The 18,560-nt window shown below is 41.3% G+C and overlaps 1 protein-coding gene across 3 annotated transcripts in view; it reads left to right on the top strand.

The window, feature by feature from the left end:
- The window catches only part of NRG3 (neuregulin 3), a 915,071-nt gene that overhangs the window by 682,323 nt on the left and 214,188 nt on the right, over positions 1-18,560 (top strand). For all 3 annotated transcript variants that reach the window (XM_065407905.1, XM_065407904.1, XM_065407903.1), the window contains exon 3: positions 16,738-16,811. In XM_065407905.1, the coding sequence (XP_065263977.1) occupies positions 16,738-16,811 (74 nt within the window). The remainder of the gene's footprint in view (positions 1-16,737; positions 16,812-18,560) is intronic.

The following is an 18,560-nucleotide window of genomic DNA, read 5'->3' as shown; positions in this document are numbered from 1 at the left end:
TTTGTTTTTTGGTTGGTTTTATTTTTGCATCAACCAAAATAGCAGCATCCTTTTCTTGTTTTTTAATAGACCTTTTTTACAGTCAAGCCTGGTTGAAGTAACTAAATGTTGAAATTATACAGATCCTGAGATATAACCTATCAGCAGTCGCATTTCAGAGCTGAAGGATGAATTGTTATATATGCTGTTGTTTACAGCAACCGTGGCGTTAATGATATGTTTCAACTCATTGATTTCAAGGGTTAAAACTTAAAAAAAGATTTTGGTCTAAACTTCAGGAACGGTCTTTTGTTTTCTGGCTGCAATTCTCAACCAGCAAATACTTACCACCACAGTTGTGAGCACAGAATGGTGCAGGTGCAGATGGTAGCAGTAGGATATCTTTATTTGCAGGGACAATTGATAGATGTGCATTTGTTTTATTGGCCTTATCCCAAGCCACTGAAATCAATGGGAGTCTTTTTAATTATTTTAATAGGTATTCAACCAGGCCTTGTGCATGGAAGTTTCATAGGAGCCACACTAGTTATTATTGGATATCCAATACTAATCTCTCAGTTCGACAAAAAGCTATACATTGTAGTTTGGATGGTATACAGATGTACTCTGATGTATTCTCAAAGGTGCAAAGGTGATTCTCCCACTGATTGGTTTATTATTAATTATAATAATGACAATAGAGCATGATTCCTTAATTACATTTTTTTCTTAAAGTAAACCATACTTTAGGAATAATTTTATTCCCAACATAATAGGGAACATAATAATCTAAAAATAGAAGCATCTGAACTGATCTAGTAAATGGTCTCTAAATCTAGACTAAGTCAAGTGTTGGAATTTGGCATCAGTGACCATTTCCTGATGTGCAGCATCTAGTTTTGTAAAATCAAAAGTCCTTTTGCCAATTTTAACACATTCATAACCAGATTCTACTGAAATCGTTTAAAAACGGATTCTGATGATGATGATCACATTGGAGTAGCATGTTGAAATCATTGTGGCACTTTAGTAGTATGTCCAATGTGAGTAAGTGTGGGAAAATATGCCATTTAACAAGTAATATCTCTTCGTTAGGGCTAGCTGTTATCTTCAGAATATGTACCTTTTTGCAGTTTCATTCTGCTGGGAACAAGGGACTGTTCTCTTCTCTAGGGACAGTTCACAATCAGAGATTATCTGACTTTTTAAAAAAATCTAAACAAAACAAATCAGTTTTTTCCCCCATCAAAACAAAATTACGTAAGAATTTTATTGTCTTGTCTTCATTTCTTAATATTTCAGAAAAATATAGTCATTTCATTCATGGACGTGTGATGGGACACTGCCAATACATTTAATATAAGATTGTGAATCCTTAATTAGCTAAAATGTACCACTGTGATGTTTTGGGGATCACCCAGCCCAGTAAGGAGGTCTGTCACTTCCTGCCCTGTAAGATTAGGGACTGTCATGCTGTGGTTCAGATGCCAGCCCATAACCATAAGATCTCACCAGCTGGGTTACACCTTGTACGGGGGATACCAACGGCCCCTCTAGTCCCAAGTGTCCCCAAATTTGTCCTCCCTGAGTTCTTAGGTACCAGACACTTGGACCATTCCCCTGTGGTTTGTTGCCTCTGAAGGCATGAAGCCAGTGCCTCAGTTATCCATTCATATAGGTGAGGTGCACACACTCCACACAGATTGCATACCAGAGGCCTGCTTGGGATAAAAATAAACAAAACTTTTTTTTATATATAGAAAAGACACAGATTCCAAGATGAAATAGTAAGGGGAAAGCAAACATATACAAGTTATGCAGTAAATAAACATAAAGAGACAACCTCAGGCTTTACACTTGCCTATTAGATAAAATCCCTTTTCTAATTCAAGTTACCTATTGCCTTTGAATGGTTTCCCGCATATGCCCCTAGCTATAGGGGGGAATCCACCATTCCTGGACAACTTCCCACCTGGAGGCTGTCCCTCAGTTTCTTGATGAAAACCTCGGCTTCAAGGCTCTTTTTAAAAAGGCCTTTTTCCTTTTTCTTTTTCTTTTTCTTTTTTTCTTTTCTTTTTTCCTGGCATGGCAACTCATGGCTATTCAAACTGGGGAAGTGCCCTCTTGACTTGATAGCTGGGATGTTCATTTCATTAACTTTAATGGTTCACCCCTGTCCTTTCCTGGGCTGGACAATGGGTGGGCAATTGAAGTTGGTTTCGGATAAACTACTAACTTGGGAGGTGCCCCTCCATGCCTGACTGCTCACTGCTCTGCTGTGAAGTGGAGCTAAAGTTTATGAGCATTGTTTCTATATACACAAATACATACATTCATAGCCATAGTCTGTGTACATATTGCATAATGACTACCAAGTTCTGAACATTACAAGCTTTCATAAAAGACTTTCCTCAATACACTTTTGTGGCACAATAACACAGCATGCAATCAGATGGTTCAACTGCTCATTTGGAGGGGTTAAACCTTCTGTTTTCTCTTGGGGTGCCTGGACCCTGATTATCACAATCACATATCTGTTTGTTTAAAATATTTATATCCTATGTTCAAAGAGAATGTGGAAATAATTGTATATAAAAACACATACAAAAACAAATCAACTGGGGCTCCTGTATAATAGTTATTCCCTCCCATGCAGTACTGCAGAAATACAGAGAAAGATCTCCACACAATCATTTTACCCCACTTATTTCCACCTCCATTATCTCAAAGGAAGGCTGGAATGTAGAATAAGCTTGACAGCATGCCTTGAAAGTTGTCAAAATTGTGCTGTGTCAAGTCAAGGAGTTAAGTGAGTTCTTGGGTCATCTGCCTTGTTTGCCTCCTGTTTAACCCCAGGAGCTGTTAGCTTGAATGCCTCAAGTGACCTTAGCTGCCGTGATGTAGCTGTGTCCAAAGACACGGTGTAGTTACAGCTTTCCTGCCAAGAACAAATGGAGGTGGGGTGGGGGAAGTGATCTGGGCTGCTGCTGAGATGTTGACATCCAGCCACCAAGTAGTGATTGTGAACTTGAATAGCATAAAGGTGGGAAGGCTCCCTCAATCAAAGCAGCTGATCTCAACTCCATTTTCTTCAATTGCTTCCCCCAACGTTACTTCAGTTTTGTCTGACTTGAGCTTTATCCAGCTGGCTGTCATCCAAGCCACAATCTCCATTAGACCCTGAAAGAGCCAGTGAACCGCACCGTCTGAGTCTGAATAAATAGAGACATAGAGCCGTGTGTCATCCGTAGGCTGGATGCACTGCAGTCTGCAGGAGTTCACTATCTCCTCTAACAGACTCATTATACACCTCTACCCCAATATAACGCTGTCCTCAGGAGCCAAAAAATCTTACCGCGTTATAGGTGAAACCGTGTTATATCGAACTTGCTTTGGCCTCGGGCATCTCCGTTATTAATAGTCAACAAATAGCCCCACCCCCTATCTGACCCACACCTACTTCCCGCCCCCTGACTGGCCCCTCAGAATCCCCGACCCATCCAATCACCCCCAGGACTCCCACGCTGAGCCACGCACCACACCAGGGCGGGTGCTAGGACCCAGGGAGCCAGTGCACAGAAGCGCTCACACCTGCTCGACCACATCAGGTGGGGCGAGTCCCGCAGAGGCTGGGCAGGGGGAACTGTCCCGGCGGCCACTGCCCTGTCCAAGGAGCAGCGGCTGAGCCCGCGAGGGGGAGCAGGGCGGGCAACCTTGCCCAAGGTGCCCGTGTGCGCCTGGTCCCCGCCCCGTGCCCACGCGGTGCCGGGGTAGGGTGAGCCATCAGTGGGCGGCTCCTGCCGTGTGTGCCCACGCTCAGCCCATTTCACCTCCTCTGCAGAGCCCCACGCAGCCCATCTCTGAGGACGCTGCGGCCAGCTGCCCACCGGGGCGCACGGAGCCCCTCACTGCGGGCAGGTAGTATGGCGCTATGGACGCGGAGAGCCCGCCCGGCGCTGCTGCGAGCGGGGCGCAGCCTGCCAGCCAGGCCCACTGTGTGCCGAGCCCTCCAGTGCCAGGACAGGGGCACCTGCACGGTGCCGTCTAGGACGGACACCTCTCCCTGCCCTGGAGCCACAACTTCCCTGCATGGACCTGTCTTCCCCAACTTCTCTGCGCAGGCTGGAGGCCATGTGATGTTCCCCTGCACTGCAGCTCCCCTCCTCGGGCTGTGGCTCCCCCCTGCTCCCTGTCCCCTGACTCCCCCTCCCCCCGAGACCCTCTGCCCCCTTATCCAACCCCTCAGCCCCGGCCCGGCACTCTTAACACGCTGCTCAGAGCAGCGTGTCGGAGCCTGACGCGCTGATCTGCCGGAGTGTGCAGCCCCTCCCCCTAGAGCGCTGCTTTACCATGTTATATCCAAATTTGTGATATATTGGGTCAAGTTATATCGGGGTAGAGGTGTACTTTGAACCAGGGGGGTGACAAAATGGTACCCCGACATAAAAGAACACTCAGAGCATATGAGCAATCATCCAATAACACCCTCTCAGTACTCAAAGAGAAAAAAAAAGGAATGTTAAAGACAGTATCAGAAATATAGTAGACTCAAATACTATATTCATAGCACTTAGAATAATGTATTTTAGCCTGTGCAGATGTTAGCTAGACTAGGGTCCAGATCTTCAGCTGATGGCATTGGAGCTATGCTGACTTATGCTAGCTGAGGATCTGGCCCTAAGTGGCCAAAGAAAGACCTGAAGACAAGATGGGCCCGTTAGAAACACAGCAACTGGAATCCTATAAATAAACTATATATTTAGATAATTTGACTAAGCTCTAATGGCCTGTTGACATTATGTTTCCCTCTCTCATCTCGGGTACAGATGTAGCAGCTATGTACTACATTCATACAAAACTTCAGCAAGGTCAGCAATGTTTCTATACTCAACTCCAGCAAACAAAGTAATTCACAGTATATATCTCTCCTGCCCCCTCTCCACCCCGGGCCAAAATTAATAGCAATTCAAGCAATAGGAAAACACACATGCATGCACAACACACACAAACACACCCCACTTCAGGTCTGTTTATTTAAAATATATAATGACATCAAGCAGGACAGCATTGTGTCCAGATTCACAAGACAAAAAGAATAAGAATATCTACCTCTATCATCTTCTTCTTTCATATGGCTGGTGTTGGTAGCAATTATAATTCCATCAGTAGATCTCAAAGCATGTTACAATGGAGGTCAGTATCCAGGGCCGGCTCTAGGCACCAGCAAAACAAGCTGGTGCTCGGGGCGGCCACTTTTTAGGGGCGGCATGGCCGGCGCCAGAATGTCGCCCCTAAAAATGTGCCCCGGCCACCCTAGCTCACCTCCGCTGCCGCTCGCCCGCCGCTACTCGCCCTCCCTCCCAGGCTTGAGAGCCTGGGAGGGAGGGGGAGAAGCGGCGCCCGCACCACGGCCACTCGGAGTCTCCCCCTCCCTCCCAGGCTCTCAAACCTGGGAGGGAGGGGGAGATCCCGAGCGGCCGCGGTGCGCGAAACAGTTGTTTCGCGCGCCACTGCTCACCCTCCCTCCCTCCCAGGCTTGAGAGCCTGGGGGGAGGAGGCAGGGCTGGGGATTTGGGGAAGGGGCGGAGTTGAGGCGGGGCCGGGGTTGGGGGTAATTAAAAAACGGGGGGGGCGGCCAAAATTGTTTTTGCTTTGGGCGGCAAAAATCCTAGAGCCGGCCCTGTCAGTATCATCATCCTCATTTTACAGATGGGGAAACGGAAACAGGGGAGCTGTGAAATGACTTGCCTAAGGTTACCCAGCAGGCCAGTGGCAGAGCTGGGAACAGTATCCTGAATCCCAGGCTAGTGTTCGGTTCACTATAACACCCTGCTTCCCTTGGGAAGGGCTTGTCTACATGAGGAAATGTATTGGCCTAGAAAGGCACTCTTATTAGGGTATCCGTGTGTCTACACAGGTAGTTATACCAGAATATATATAGCAGTAGAATTATACTGCTATTGTTATGCTGGTAAATTTTCCTGTGTATAGAAAAACCCTAAAACACTGAAGTCTCTTCAAACAAAACCATACCAAGTAACTCTTTCTTGCAGACTTTATCTGTTCTTCTCTACAGATATAGAGTTATAGTTTGCACCATGATGTGGCCATTTTGTACTGCAGTTACAACGCATAGTAGCTCTATAGGTGAGGTATCTGGTCATAAGAGGCACATCACAGGGACTTTCTAGTGGTGTAGAGGCAGTGTAACAACTCTTGTTCCTGCCACTGGAGTAGCTGTAGAAAAAATGGGCTTCCCTTCCATGTTGGTGGATGCAAAGCAGCCTGCCTATCTTGGTCACCTGCTGAATAACATCCTAAAGTCAGGAAGGGCTGGTGCCCCCAAAGTATTGTCTCTTCATCAGTCTTCCTACAGAACTCTTCTGTTCTTTTGAAATGTGTCATGTTCATCTGTGATTTTTCTTTGTGCACCTCCGAGACTATAGTCACTAACTTTAGGACTTGTTTGTCTGCCAGCAATGCCAAGAGACTGACATTCATAAAAACAAACAAACATGTTTAACCTACAGACTGTGTGGTGGGGAATTCCCTGGACCATCCACAATGAGGCACTGGTGGAAGGGACTGACTCTGAGGAAAGCTTCAAGAGAGTTCTTTTGTCACTAATCAGAAACACTAGAAGAGGTAAAAGTTCTAAATAAATAAAATGCTATTGCCTATGGCAGGTTTTTTCCTGTTATAATTTGGTTCATTGAACTGATTCACTAAATTCTGAGTACTGCATATAAATCATAGCAGAGTATGTTTCTGAAAATTAGTTATGTGAAGAAAGACACTCTTTAGTGTTAGTAAAGTAACAAATCCACCAAATTAGTTGAAAGAATGGGGAGTACTTGTGGCACCTTAGAGACTAACAAATTTATTTGGGCATAAGCTTCCGTGGGCTAAACTCCACTTCATCAGATGCATGCAGTGGAAAATACAGTAGGAAGATATATATACACAGAGAACATGAAAAAATGGGGGTTGCCATACCAACTCTAACAAGACTAATCAATTAAGGTGGGCTATTATCAGCAGGAGAGAAAAAAACTTTTGTAGTGATAATCAGGATGACCCATTTCAAACAGTTGACAAGAAGGTGTGAGTAACAGTAGGGGGGAAATTAGCATGAGGAAATAGTTTTTACTTTGTGTAATGACCCATCTACCTCCAGTCTTTATTCAAGCCTAATTTAATGGTGTCCAGTTTGCAAATTAATTCCAGTTCTGCAGTTTCTCGTCGGAGTCTGTTTTTGAAGTTTTTGTGTGTGGAAGAATTGCGACTTTTAGGTCTGTAATTGAGTGTCCAGGGAGGTTGAAGTGTTCTCCGACTGGTTTTTGAATGTTATAATTCTTGATGTCTGATTTGTGTCCATTTATTCTTTTGCGTAGAGACTGTCCTGTTTGTCCATGTACATGTCTGAGGGGCAATGCTGGTACATGATAGCATATATCACATTGGTAGATGTGCAGGTGAATGAGCCCCTGATGGTGTGGCTGATGTGATTAGGTCCTATGATGGTGTCCCTTGAATAGTTATGCGGACAGAGTTGGCAACGGGCTTTGTTGCAAGGATAGGTTCCTGGGTTAGTGTTTTTGTTGTGTGGTGTGTGGTTGCTGGTGAGTATTTGCTTCAGGTTGGGGGGCTGTTTGTAAGCGAGGACTGGCCTGTCTCCCAAGATCTGTGAGAGTGAGGGATCGTCCTTCAGGATAGGTTGTAGATCCTTGATGATGTGCTGGAGAGGTTTTAGTTGGGGGCTGAAGGTTGGAGGCATGTAGGTAAGTATAGCGGTCAGTAGGTTTCCGGATTAGAGTGGTATTTATGGGACCACTACAGTACTAATAAGCGATGGTCACATAAACACCACCCTATACCAGAAACCTACTGACTGCTATACTTACCTACATGCCTACATGCCTCCAGCTTTCATCCAGACTACATCACATGATCCATTGTCTACAGCCAAGCTCTAAGATACAACCACATTTGCTCCAATCCCTCAGACAGAGACAAACACCTACAAGATCTCTATCAAGCATTCTTAAAACTACAATACCCACCTGCTGAAGTGAAGAAACAGATTGACAGAGCCAGAAGAGTACCCAGAAGTCACCTACTACAGGACAGGCCCAACAAAGAAAGTAACAGAACACCACTAGCCGTCACCTTCAGCCCCCCAACCTGAAGCAAATACTCACCAGCAACCACACACCACACAACAAAAACACTAACTCTGTCCACATATCTATTCAAGGGACACCATCATAGGACCTAATCACATCAGCCACACCATCAGGGGCTCGTTCACCTGCACATCTACCAACGTGATATATGCCATCATGTGCCAGCAAATGCCCCTCTGCCATGCAGATTGGCCAAACCGGACAGTCTCTACGCAAAAGAATAAATGGACACAAATCAGACATCAAGAATTATAACATTCAAAAACCAGTCGGAGAACACTTCAACCTCCCTGGACACTCAATTACAGACCTAAAAGTCACAATTCTTCAACAACAAAAAACTTCAAAAACAGACTCCAACGAGAAACTGCAGAACTGGAATTAATTTGCAAACTGGACACCATTAAATTAGGCTTGAATAAAGACTGGGAGTGGATGGGTCATTATCCAAACTAAAAACTATTTCCCCATGCTAATTTTTCCCCTACTGTTACTCACACCTTCTTGTCAACTGTTTGAAATGGGCCATCCTGATTATCACTACAAAAGTTTTTTTCTCTCCTGCTGATAATAGCCCACCTTAATTGATTAGTCTTATTAGAGTTGGTATGGCAACCCCCATTTTTTCATGTTCTCTGTGTGTATGTGTATATATATATATATATATATATATATATATATACTACTGTATTTTCCACTGCATGCATCTGATGACGTGGAGTTTAGCCCACGAAAGCTTATGCCCAAATAAATTTGTTAGTCTCTAAGGTGGCACAAGGACTCCTCATTCTTTTTGCTGATACAGACTAACACAGCTACCACTCTGAAACAAGTTTGTTGAGACTCTGTGACTAGCATATTCTGCTACTTAAGAAGCCAGCTAACAGCAGTTCTATTTATTGTAGTTATTTACCCCTGTTGGTATGTGGGCTTCTTTTTTGTTCCTTGTTTTTCTTGATGCTAAGGAAAGTTAAAATGTGGGTCTTGTGACCAAGGTCTTATCCTGAGTCCAGATTCATTGGTGTACTCTGGCTTCTTTGTGCTGTTCTAGTGACATCAGAGCACCATACATTCAGTATAACTGACTGTTTAGCCTGAGTGTATGGCTATTTTGCATTGTTGGCGTGGTAGAAAGCAGCTGACTCATACAGGTTAATCTGGTCCATGGTTCCTCTGGCAAGTGTAGAAAGGATCTAACTATGATAAACTGATTCCTGAGATTGTGCAATCAACTAGAGTCTTGATTCACCCCTTTGGCGAAGAATATACAGTTTGAACAGCTGACATCTGTAGGATTAGTATCACAAGGAAGTTATTCACTGCTGGAAAAGGGCAGTATTGCTACTGTAAAGAACAGCTTTAGTTTATGTCTGAGGCCTTTGGAACCTGCTCAGATGGTGCATTAAATCAGTATATCTCTTGGGCACTCTGAGCCCTGCCCCTCTCTGCCAAGCACTGCTCATTTTTCTGACCCTAGCTGGCTCTGTGTCCCTGTGATGGAGTGGGGGTTGCTGGTAACTTTGCCATTCATCCCTGTTTTCTGGTGAATGTATCACAACTTGTTGCCTGCAACCTTGATTTAGCTATAGACAGTGAATTAAATGCTATGTCTCACTTAGCTATAGCACATTATAGACTAATTTATAAAACAGTTCAGCCCTATCTACACTTGCCAGGGAAGCGTGATGTCTCCATGCTAGCAAGGAACATATTTACAAATATGGCTCCAGCGAGTGTGGTTAGACAGTAATGCCGCAGACATGGCCCAAGTGCAACAGCAGTCTCCTTTGAAAACTGATAGTTTTTTTGTAACTTCTCTTTAAAGCCCAGGAAGAGAATAATACTCTCTTCTCAGGAAGAGAATAATACTTACTCCGTGTCTGTATTCAATTGTATATACTGTGGTCTGATATTAAGATCAAGAGAGAGGATTAACCCAGGTCAGCATCCTTCGTTGCTATAGCACTCTCTCATAACTGTTGTTGTTTTAGGTGCTGTCACCCTTCCTCCTACTTCTTTTAATTTCTCTTGCTTTCTGCCATACATACACAGTGAGAACAGACTGCCTGCTGTCTGAGCTCCCACAGCCCAATGCCCATGTTCATTCCCACAATTAAGAAAAACAATCCTCCCCCCCCCTTTAACAATTTGCTTGTTAAATTTGGTTACATGAGCCCTTTATAAAATAATCTAGTTAATTCTGAGACTTGAGTGAGTATCTGCATCACAATGCTGAGATGTTTCTGCAGTCTCATGAAAGGAAACATGCCATTTCCATCCACCCTTCTTGATATACACTTTGTGATGAGACCCCTATAATTTCTGGCAAGCCAGCTATAATAATTATCTGATTTGGAGTTTAAATAGTATATTTATGTTGTAATTCTGTAAGGATGGTAGTGGGTGTAAACCTAATTTTATGAGTGCTAACTCCTTCACAGATTTTGACATAATTTAGCATTGCTCATACAAATCACTCATGATATAATGCTATCATCTCAGAAAAAGCCACCCACAGCCAAAAATATGGGTATGCAATATGTTTTCATGAGTCAGATACTTACAGCACTCTATCCGTCCTAACTGTTTTAGAAACCCTTTCCCTTTCTTCTTATATCATGGGTGAAATCTTGGCCCCGCTAAAGTCAATGGTGAAATCCAGGGCCAGCATTTCACCCCCTTTCTTTAAGTAGTAGCAACAGGGGATTCTAGCTTTCAGACTATGTGCAAAATAGGAAACTATGCTTTCTGGTTTAAGTCCTAACTCAGGTTAGATTTCTTTGGTACAACCCAAAGGCTGCATAGAATTGTAGTTCACTGCACCTTATTTATTCTACTCAATTCATGTTCTCTCAAGCCAGAGATGAGATATTCTGTGTGGTGAATAAAACATTGATCAGATATTATAGACCACCGGGACATTTCCTCAAATAGATTTGTGATTCTTGGCTTTGAGAATAAATACATATCCCATTATAACTACTACTGTTTAGGTTTCCATGATGTAATATAAAATGTGATATACCATATCCAGCAGAAATTCTAATGTGATTTTTTCTCACTAAGACTACTGCTGAGTGTGTTGTTTTTGATACTTCTGAAGATATGAGGAAGCTTACACTGGCTTGGCTATCCTGGGTATATTCAGCCTTTGCTTTTCACTAGTAGTAGGTACTACTAATTCACTCTTTTAAATTAGGATGCTTCCAGTTTATGAGGTAATAACCTTGTCATGGGTTTATAAAAATCCAACCCTTTGGCACTGCCTCTTAGAGATTCCCATTAATGCTCATATGTATGTCTTTGGCTCAAGGTATGGCTATTACTGCATTAATAGAGAGCATGCATACATTGTTATACAGAAATGTGTATTGTGTCCTCTGCATTCTGATTGGCTGCTATAATTTCCTTTGCTTTGACTGAATACTCTTTTTCAGAATTCTCCTTTTATTATGCTTAATATAAATATGTCTGCCTCAACTTCTGACCCCTTTCCCACATCTCTTAAACCCAGTCTTCACAATATCTTTCCCTGTTCCTCCTCACTTCTTTAGGTCCTTTCTTCTTTAAGAAAGCTTAGGTGTGCATCTTACCTCCACCCAGCGTAATTCTTTATTTCAAATTACATTGTATTACAGTACCTGGGTTAGGTGGGGATCAGAGATCAGTTTAAGGTAGACATGTTTGTTGTGATCATATAGATGGGGATTTCTGAGGGCAGCAGCTAATTAAAGGATAGGATTTTCAGAGTATACTTTCACTTTGTCTAATAATGGCTGTCATTCTGAGTTCAGGGATTTGCATACTATACTATTACTAAGAAATAACTAGAGTTATTTTAGTAAATGAAGCCCTCTCAGCTAATAAAAGTAGAGGGAGTAACATATTTGAGAAATATCTATAACAAATTCCTGTGCTAATGTTGAGTGACATATATATTTCAGTATCATTTAATATTAATATTAATAATAGATTATATGGGGAAGGTAGTCTAAACAGGGAGAATAAACAGTAGGATCTTTTATGCTATAACATTTATGCATATGTGGTGGGTGTGTACAGAATACAGAGGAAAACAAACTGGTACTCATACCACAGTGGGAAATATATTTTAGCTGTAAAGGATTAGCAATAGAAACTTCGACAACCTTTTAGCGCGCTTGTATTTTCACACAGTGGATATCTTGGGTGACTTCCACAACAATATAATGTAGGACCTGGAGTACATGATCATAGAGAAAGAAGACTGCCAATAGAAAGATGGAACAGCTAACCAGCTGAATCTTGCCATAATTAAACAAAATTATGCTTATTTTAAAAGAAGAAGGGAGAGGGCTGGGGGTATTATTTGCAAGATTTTCAATACTTTGCCAGACAGTTTTACTTGTTATTCTTTTTTCATAGTATTCTGAATGTAAGTCATTCCATTTTCAATTTTTGTTTGTTTGTTTTCTTCTCATTTCTAGGCATAAACAATTACTTCGGATGAAATCCAGAATGTAGAAATAGATAAATTCATTTCCTTAGTTTACTTCAGGGAACAAAAGATGAAAACTGAACTAGGTTTTGTTTAGTAAGGCCCTAATTCACCAAAGCACTTAAGCATTTGCGTAAGTCTATTCATATACAGCAAAGCTCCTTAGACTATACATAAGTGATTTGCTGAATAGGGATGGAGTTTAGCATGTGTTCTAACTGCTCTGCTGAACTGAGTCTTACATACAGATCAGTGCTTTTAGTTCTGTGTAATCTATTTCTTCTGCCACCTCCATTTTTTTTAAAGGCTTGCTTAACAAACCCTTGCTTGTTACATAATAAAATAGTCACCATTGGAACAGTCTATTTCATCTAAGTATTTTCAAGATTTCTTTCCCTAATCATGGCTTTCAAATACAGCCATAAATATAATGTTGATCATTTCCACAGCTTGTTGGCCATATTCAGCCAGCTCATTTGGATTTATTTGAACTTATTAATGTGACATATGTGTGATTTTTAAATGGAACCTTTCATTTGTCACTTTCTTAAAGTCATACTGCCAATTAAGAGTGTTATGTGCAGGCATAGCAAAGATGATGGGCACAGTTACCAATTTAGAAGCACAGTGGCTGTTTTAGCATGGATTAGAGTGCCACAACGTTATCAAGTTTCATTATCTTTTACTACTCTAACTGTCAAATGAGAGTATAAAGTGGCTCCACAAATGGTTATTACTTTTTCTGCCATCCCACAAAACTTGATTGCAAAGGTTTCAAGATTGGTGTAATATTCATAGTAGATCAGGTCTCATTGCAGCTTGCAACATGACAAATCTTAAATTAAGCATTTTAAATAATTTGTAAGACATAAGCTACAGCTAATAAGTCCTTCTTAAATATTGTTTACTTTTTGTAAGGTTGTTTTATGTATGTTAAATAAACTAGTATATGCTCAGTGTGATATGCCTATGAACAATATTTTTTTAAATTATGAAAGTACTGAAAATATATGACTAATTTGATATGTTATATCAACATGTGCAACAAAGTGAAAATGAAATGGCTAATTCTATAGGCTAGTCCATGTAAATTCAATCAAGTTGAGAGTGTTGCACTTCTCTGTCTCTGAGAGCCCAATGGAGTTGTATATTAATCCTGACAGAGAAACAATGAGAAATGTCCACTAGAGAGTTGTTAAATGTGGAGGCTGCACCTTTATTAAAACAATTAGCTAATGGGGAGCCCTCACCACCACCACCTTCTCAAACTACCAAGCATTGCTGTTCCAGTGTGGACTTCAATTGGGCACCGATGGCCCTGGGTTCTACCAACCTGAGGATGGTATGAGGGCAATGCCCCCTCTCAACACCCTCAGGCCTAGCCAGGCTCCCAACCCATTCCTCTCCAATATGGAGGAGATAGGATGCATGAGATGAGGTGAGCCACATGCTGCATGAAACCTATCACCTCACCACAATGTTGTGCTCTGGGTCTGGGCCCAAGAAGCCCATTGGACCCTTTTCTAACCCACCAACTATATTGGTAACCATCCAAAGTTCCGGCTAATGTAAATAAAATCCCCAAACCAGACCTCTGGGATGGAAAATGTAGGGGGAAAAAAGCCACACAGCAGATTGCCAATTTTGCCATATTGGAAAAATCCTTTCCAGACCAGAAATGAAAGATTGGAGATCAGCCTAGCCACCCAGAATCACAGGATGTCCAGTATACGTGATAAGACTGGGAAAGGGTGGTCCTGGGACAGAAACCCCCAAATGGCTATCTGCCTCAACAGCAAGCAATAGCCAGCCACCACCCTTCTGCTCAGCTGGCCCATCTCAAACCGCTGTCCAACAGCATCAAGAATGGGGTGGGACATGCTCCATTGCCCTAATGCAATGTGAGGTATAGCCTCCCCCACTTCCCAAACAGAATGGGGTCGAGGGAAGAGGGAAAAAGAAAGAAGGAGCACCTTCCCCCTCTCTCTTACACCCCCACAGACTGCAGGCCATCAGAAGGGGACAGGGAGGAGGAATCAGTGGGAGGAGTAGATACAGTGTTTGCTCCAGCTGCTCCTGGCTGAGATTTCCCTCTCTGTCCCGCTGGGAGCGGTGGTGTTTCCATTGCTTTGGGCCTCATCAAAGACTCACCCTAGCTAGTGAGGTGAGTATTTGTAGAATATGGCCATGCTAAATATAATTTTGCAACTTTCAGAGAATAGATTTTCAGTTTAATAAAATGTGTATTTTTACTAGGTAATATGACTACATTTACTATTGTAGAATGACAGTAAGAGTGGCAAATACAAATGTTTTTCAAAAGGCTAATAGAATGTGTTGCCACCAGGAGAAAAACAGCACCACTTCTGTGGGTTATTTTGGTACTTGGATATGAGACGTGCCAAATAAACAAGTTCAAGAGTGCAGTGCTTGTAAAGTTGTTAGAGTCTGCTGTTCTCTTACATGAGTCACTTTTTGGTCCCTCAGGGTTGGAGGTTAAAAAAAAAATACTCTGAGTCCTCCCTCTTCTGTTCTTAGGAACAATGCTCATTATTCAATTATTTGTGACTCAGCAATAGCATTCTACATTATACAATTTTACCATGTTTGAACACAGTTGTGAAGAATCCAGATCATTGACACAATTAATAGATTCTTAGATTTTAAAGTCAAAAGGGATCATTGTGATTGTCTAGTCTGACCTCCTGCATAACACTAGCCATTGGACTTCCTGTACTAATTGACACTAGGGTAAGTAGAAAGCAGGTCAAATTGTATTCAGCATCATGTCAGTTAACTGTGATTAAACCCTGGTCCCAGTAGGGCATGACTTGTCCTGCTCTCAACTGATTGCAAAGTTGAGTCGTCTAACTCAATTCTTCACAGCCATGCTCACATGCTCAGGTGCAGTAATGTATGGTAATTTTCCAATGTAGACAAGTCCAGGGAGGTTTTGAGGTAGCTCAGAAAGAGATAGAAGCTTTGAAATAAAAATATCCTTTGACTTTCTTTTGGATTCTCTAAATTTATATTGAGTTTGAGTCTGGTATGAATGTTTGAAGCACAGATGTACTCTCACATATTCTGTAAATGTGGTATTCTAGCCTCAGATCTTAGGAGGTACCTGTCTCACTGAAACATAAATTTATTAACCTAAAAGCAGCATTTTAGATGCCACTTCCAATTTCAAAAGGGCAGTTCCTTAAGGAACCATGAGCAGAAACGTTATATTGTGAAGGAGCCAAGGCTGCTTCCTGAACGCTGTCATATGAGTTAAGATGCTGTTTTCTTACTCTTAGCCAAGGTGTCAATGCTAAGATGAGTGTATTGTTTACATCACATCCAGATGCTTTGGTGATGCAGAGGCCTCATTGCTGTCATTTATAAGTCCTTGCCATTACCCTCCCCCGACCCAACTAATAAATAAATTAAAGGCAGGATTCTGATTCCCTTATTCAAATTGAATAGTAACCTATTCCACAAATAGTCACACTGAAGTCAATGGGATTAATGTGGAGTAAGGACCTATTCAGTGTGAATAACAATATTAGAGTCTGACCATAAAATAAATAAAAGTGTGTTGAGGCAGCAGACATTTTGGCTTGCATGCTCCAGTTGGGTGAGAGATAAATATTGCCCAAAGACATGCTACCCTTTAGGCATGGCAAGAAAGGACCTTAAAATTAATGACAAGATAAATAGTCACTCTTTATTAGGACACCCAAAGACTGAGAAGTTGTAAATGTGCCATCTGGTACAAGACCAAGGCTCTATAAACCTGTAAAAAAATGTAATAATAATTTATTTTACTGCATATAATTGCTTTTTTACTGGAGTTAAGAAAATCACGTTTAAATGTTTTCTTTTGATATAAAATGATCAAGAACTATTCAGGGGAAGCTTTCTTGAAATAGAGACTATTTTATATCACCCGATTTATTTACAGCAATAAGCTGCTTCTGTAATGGTTCAGATTATTAGAAACATGTAAGTCCTTTGCAGCACTGCCAACAATGGTTCTAGTTGATGTGATGTCTTGAAATTCACTTTTTACTACCACATGCGTATGTTTGTCATTTATCCCCTTTTTCTCAGGTGCAAAGAGGGCTACCAAGGAGTCCGCTGTGACCAATTTTTGCCGAAAACCGACTCAATCTTGTCAGATCCAAGTATGTCAAATATTTTTCTACTGTTTGATCACATGCTGGAGGCAACTCTTGCCATAAGAGATGACCCTTTGCCTATTGTTGGAGATTCTGTTATGGCCAATTTCAATTGCTTTTAAAAAATGGTATCCCTTTAGTATAAGACTTATAAATCTTGTTGAGCAGGTAATTTTTGCTGGAAAAAAGTACATACCCCTATAAGTGATTTTAAAAAGAAAAGGAGGATCTATAGCAATAAAACATATTGGATCAAAATCTCAGCTGGCGTAAATCGGCATAGTTCCATTGACTTTGATGGAATTGTGCCTATATTCACCAGCTGAGGAGCCTAACCTTTATTTTTTGTACCTTTTTGTTTTGTGCTACTAGTAAAACAACATGATTCCAAAGGAACAAAAAAGATGCACTGAAAAGTACAAAATTTTATATTCCTTAAAGCGCAACAATAAACATTTAGAAAAAATATGGTCTCTTTACCACAATGTGTCCCCGGGCTCACATGAAGTTGTACTTTACTTGTGGAGTAAGGCTCTACCTCCCAAGAGCAAAGTGGACAGAATGTAGCACTATATTATACCTCCTCTTGTATGTAAAAGCACCAGACGGGCACATGTTTATTTTTTTTTGTTTTGTTACTGATTTTCATTCTGTTTGAATAAGAATGTATGTAAAATATCTTAGCAGAACAAGGCATATTTCCTAAAAAGGGATCCCATTTAACAAATAGCACCAAATTATTCATCTAATTTTCTTAGCTGCTTTTTCTTTAAGACAAATAAAAAAAGGCATAAAACAAAGGGTCATGTCCACTCCCTTATTACTTGCTTATACTTGGAAAAAGTAATATATTTCCAGAGTGATTTTTTTTAAATGATGCTTGTTTCTTTCTATTTTCATGGTTGCTGGTTATTTTTGTTGTTTTCTTCCTTTGCTAGGTATCGAAAAGGCTATTTGGATGACTGCTGCCAGAGATACCTGTTGCTCTGCAGTATTGTATGTCTGATGGCTCACATTATAGATTGCTTTGTGTTTGGTCTAGCTTTTCTTTTAGCCTGCCCTTTAATTGTAGTCATATAGTCTACAATGAATAGACTGATTCTAGCCCACTAAGTTGTGTGCATTAGGGTTACCAGCTGTCAGGCAGGCAGCTTCAATGGATTTTAAAAGCAAGGGGAAGAAAAATCAATCAGTAACATTAAGATGATGTGATGCTTATTTGACTTGGTTCTATCAGGAGACTGTAGTCTAGTATTTCTGGGCTAGAGGTGAGATATTGCAATGAAATCCAGTCAAGGTCTGATTCAAAGCTCAATGAAGTAAATGGAAAGACTCTCATAAAGATGCAGTTAGGCCAAAAACTGTACAGAATTTATATTTTGAATGTGTTCAGTGTTTCCTCAGACCTTTAAGCACCTTTTCCTGTTGTTTTTTGACATTGTGTTGATTGTTCATACTTATTTCCATTAACATGGGAGATGCTGTTATTCCAGTTGGTACTGACTACAAATAATTATGCGTCCAGCAGAGCCTGTCCTCTGTTTTAAATCTCTGCTGAAAACTTCTTGTGATACTTCTTGATCATGAAGGATAATTTAATTGTGCTCAATATGGGTTGTGTTCCCAAATCTACTACTGTGTTGACTAAAAAGCAAGCAGCTAGTTCTTCATCTGATATGAATTGCCATAGCTCCACTGAAGTCAATGAATAGCCTAAGCATCTTCCCACCCACAAAGAAAAATTGTGGTAGGTTG

This window comes from Emys orbicularis, chromosome 7, assembly GCF_028017835.1.
Source record: "Emys orbicularis isolate rEmyOrb1 chromosome 7, rEmyOrb1.hap1, whole genome shotgun sequence".
In the NCBI taxonomy this organism is placed as follows: Eukaryota; Metazoa; Chordata; order Testudines; family Emydidae; genus Emys; species Emys orbicularis.
The sequence above is the reverse complement of the archived record's forward strand: the minus strand, read 5'-3'. Positions and strand labels throughout refer to the sequence as shown.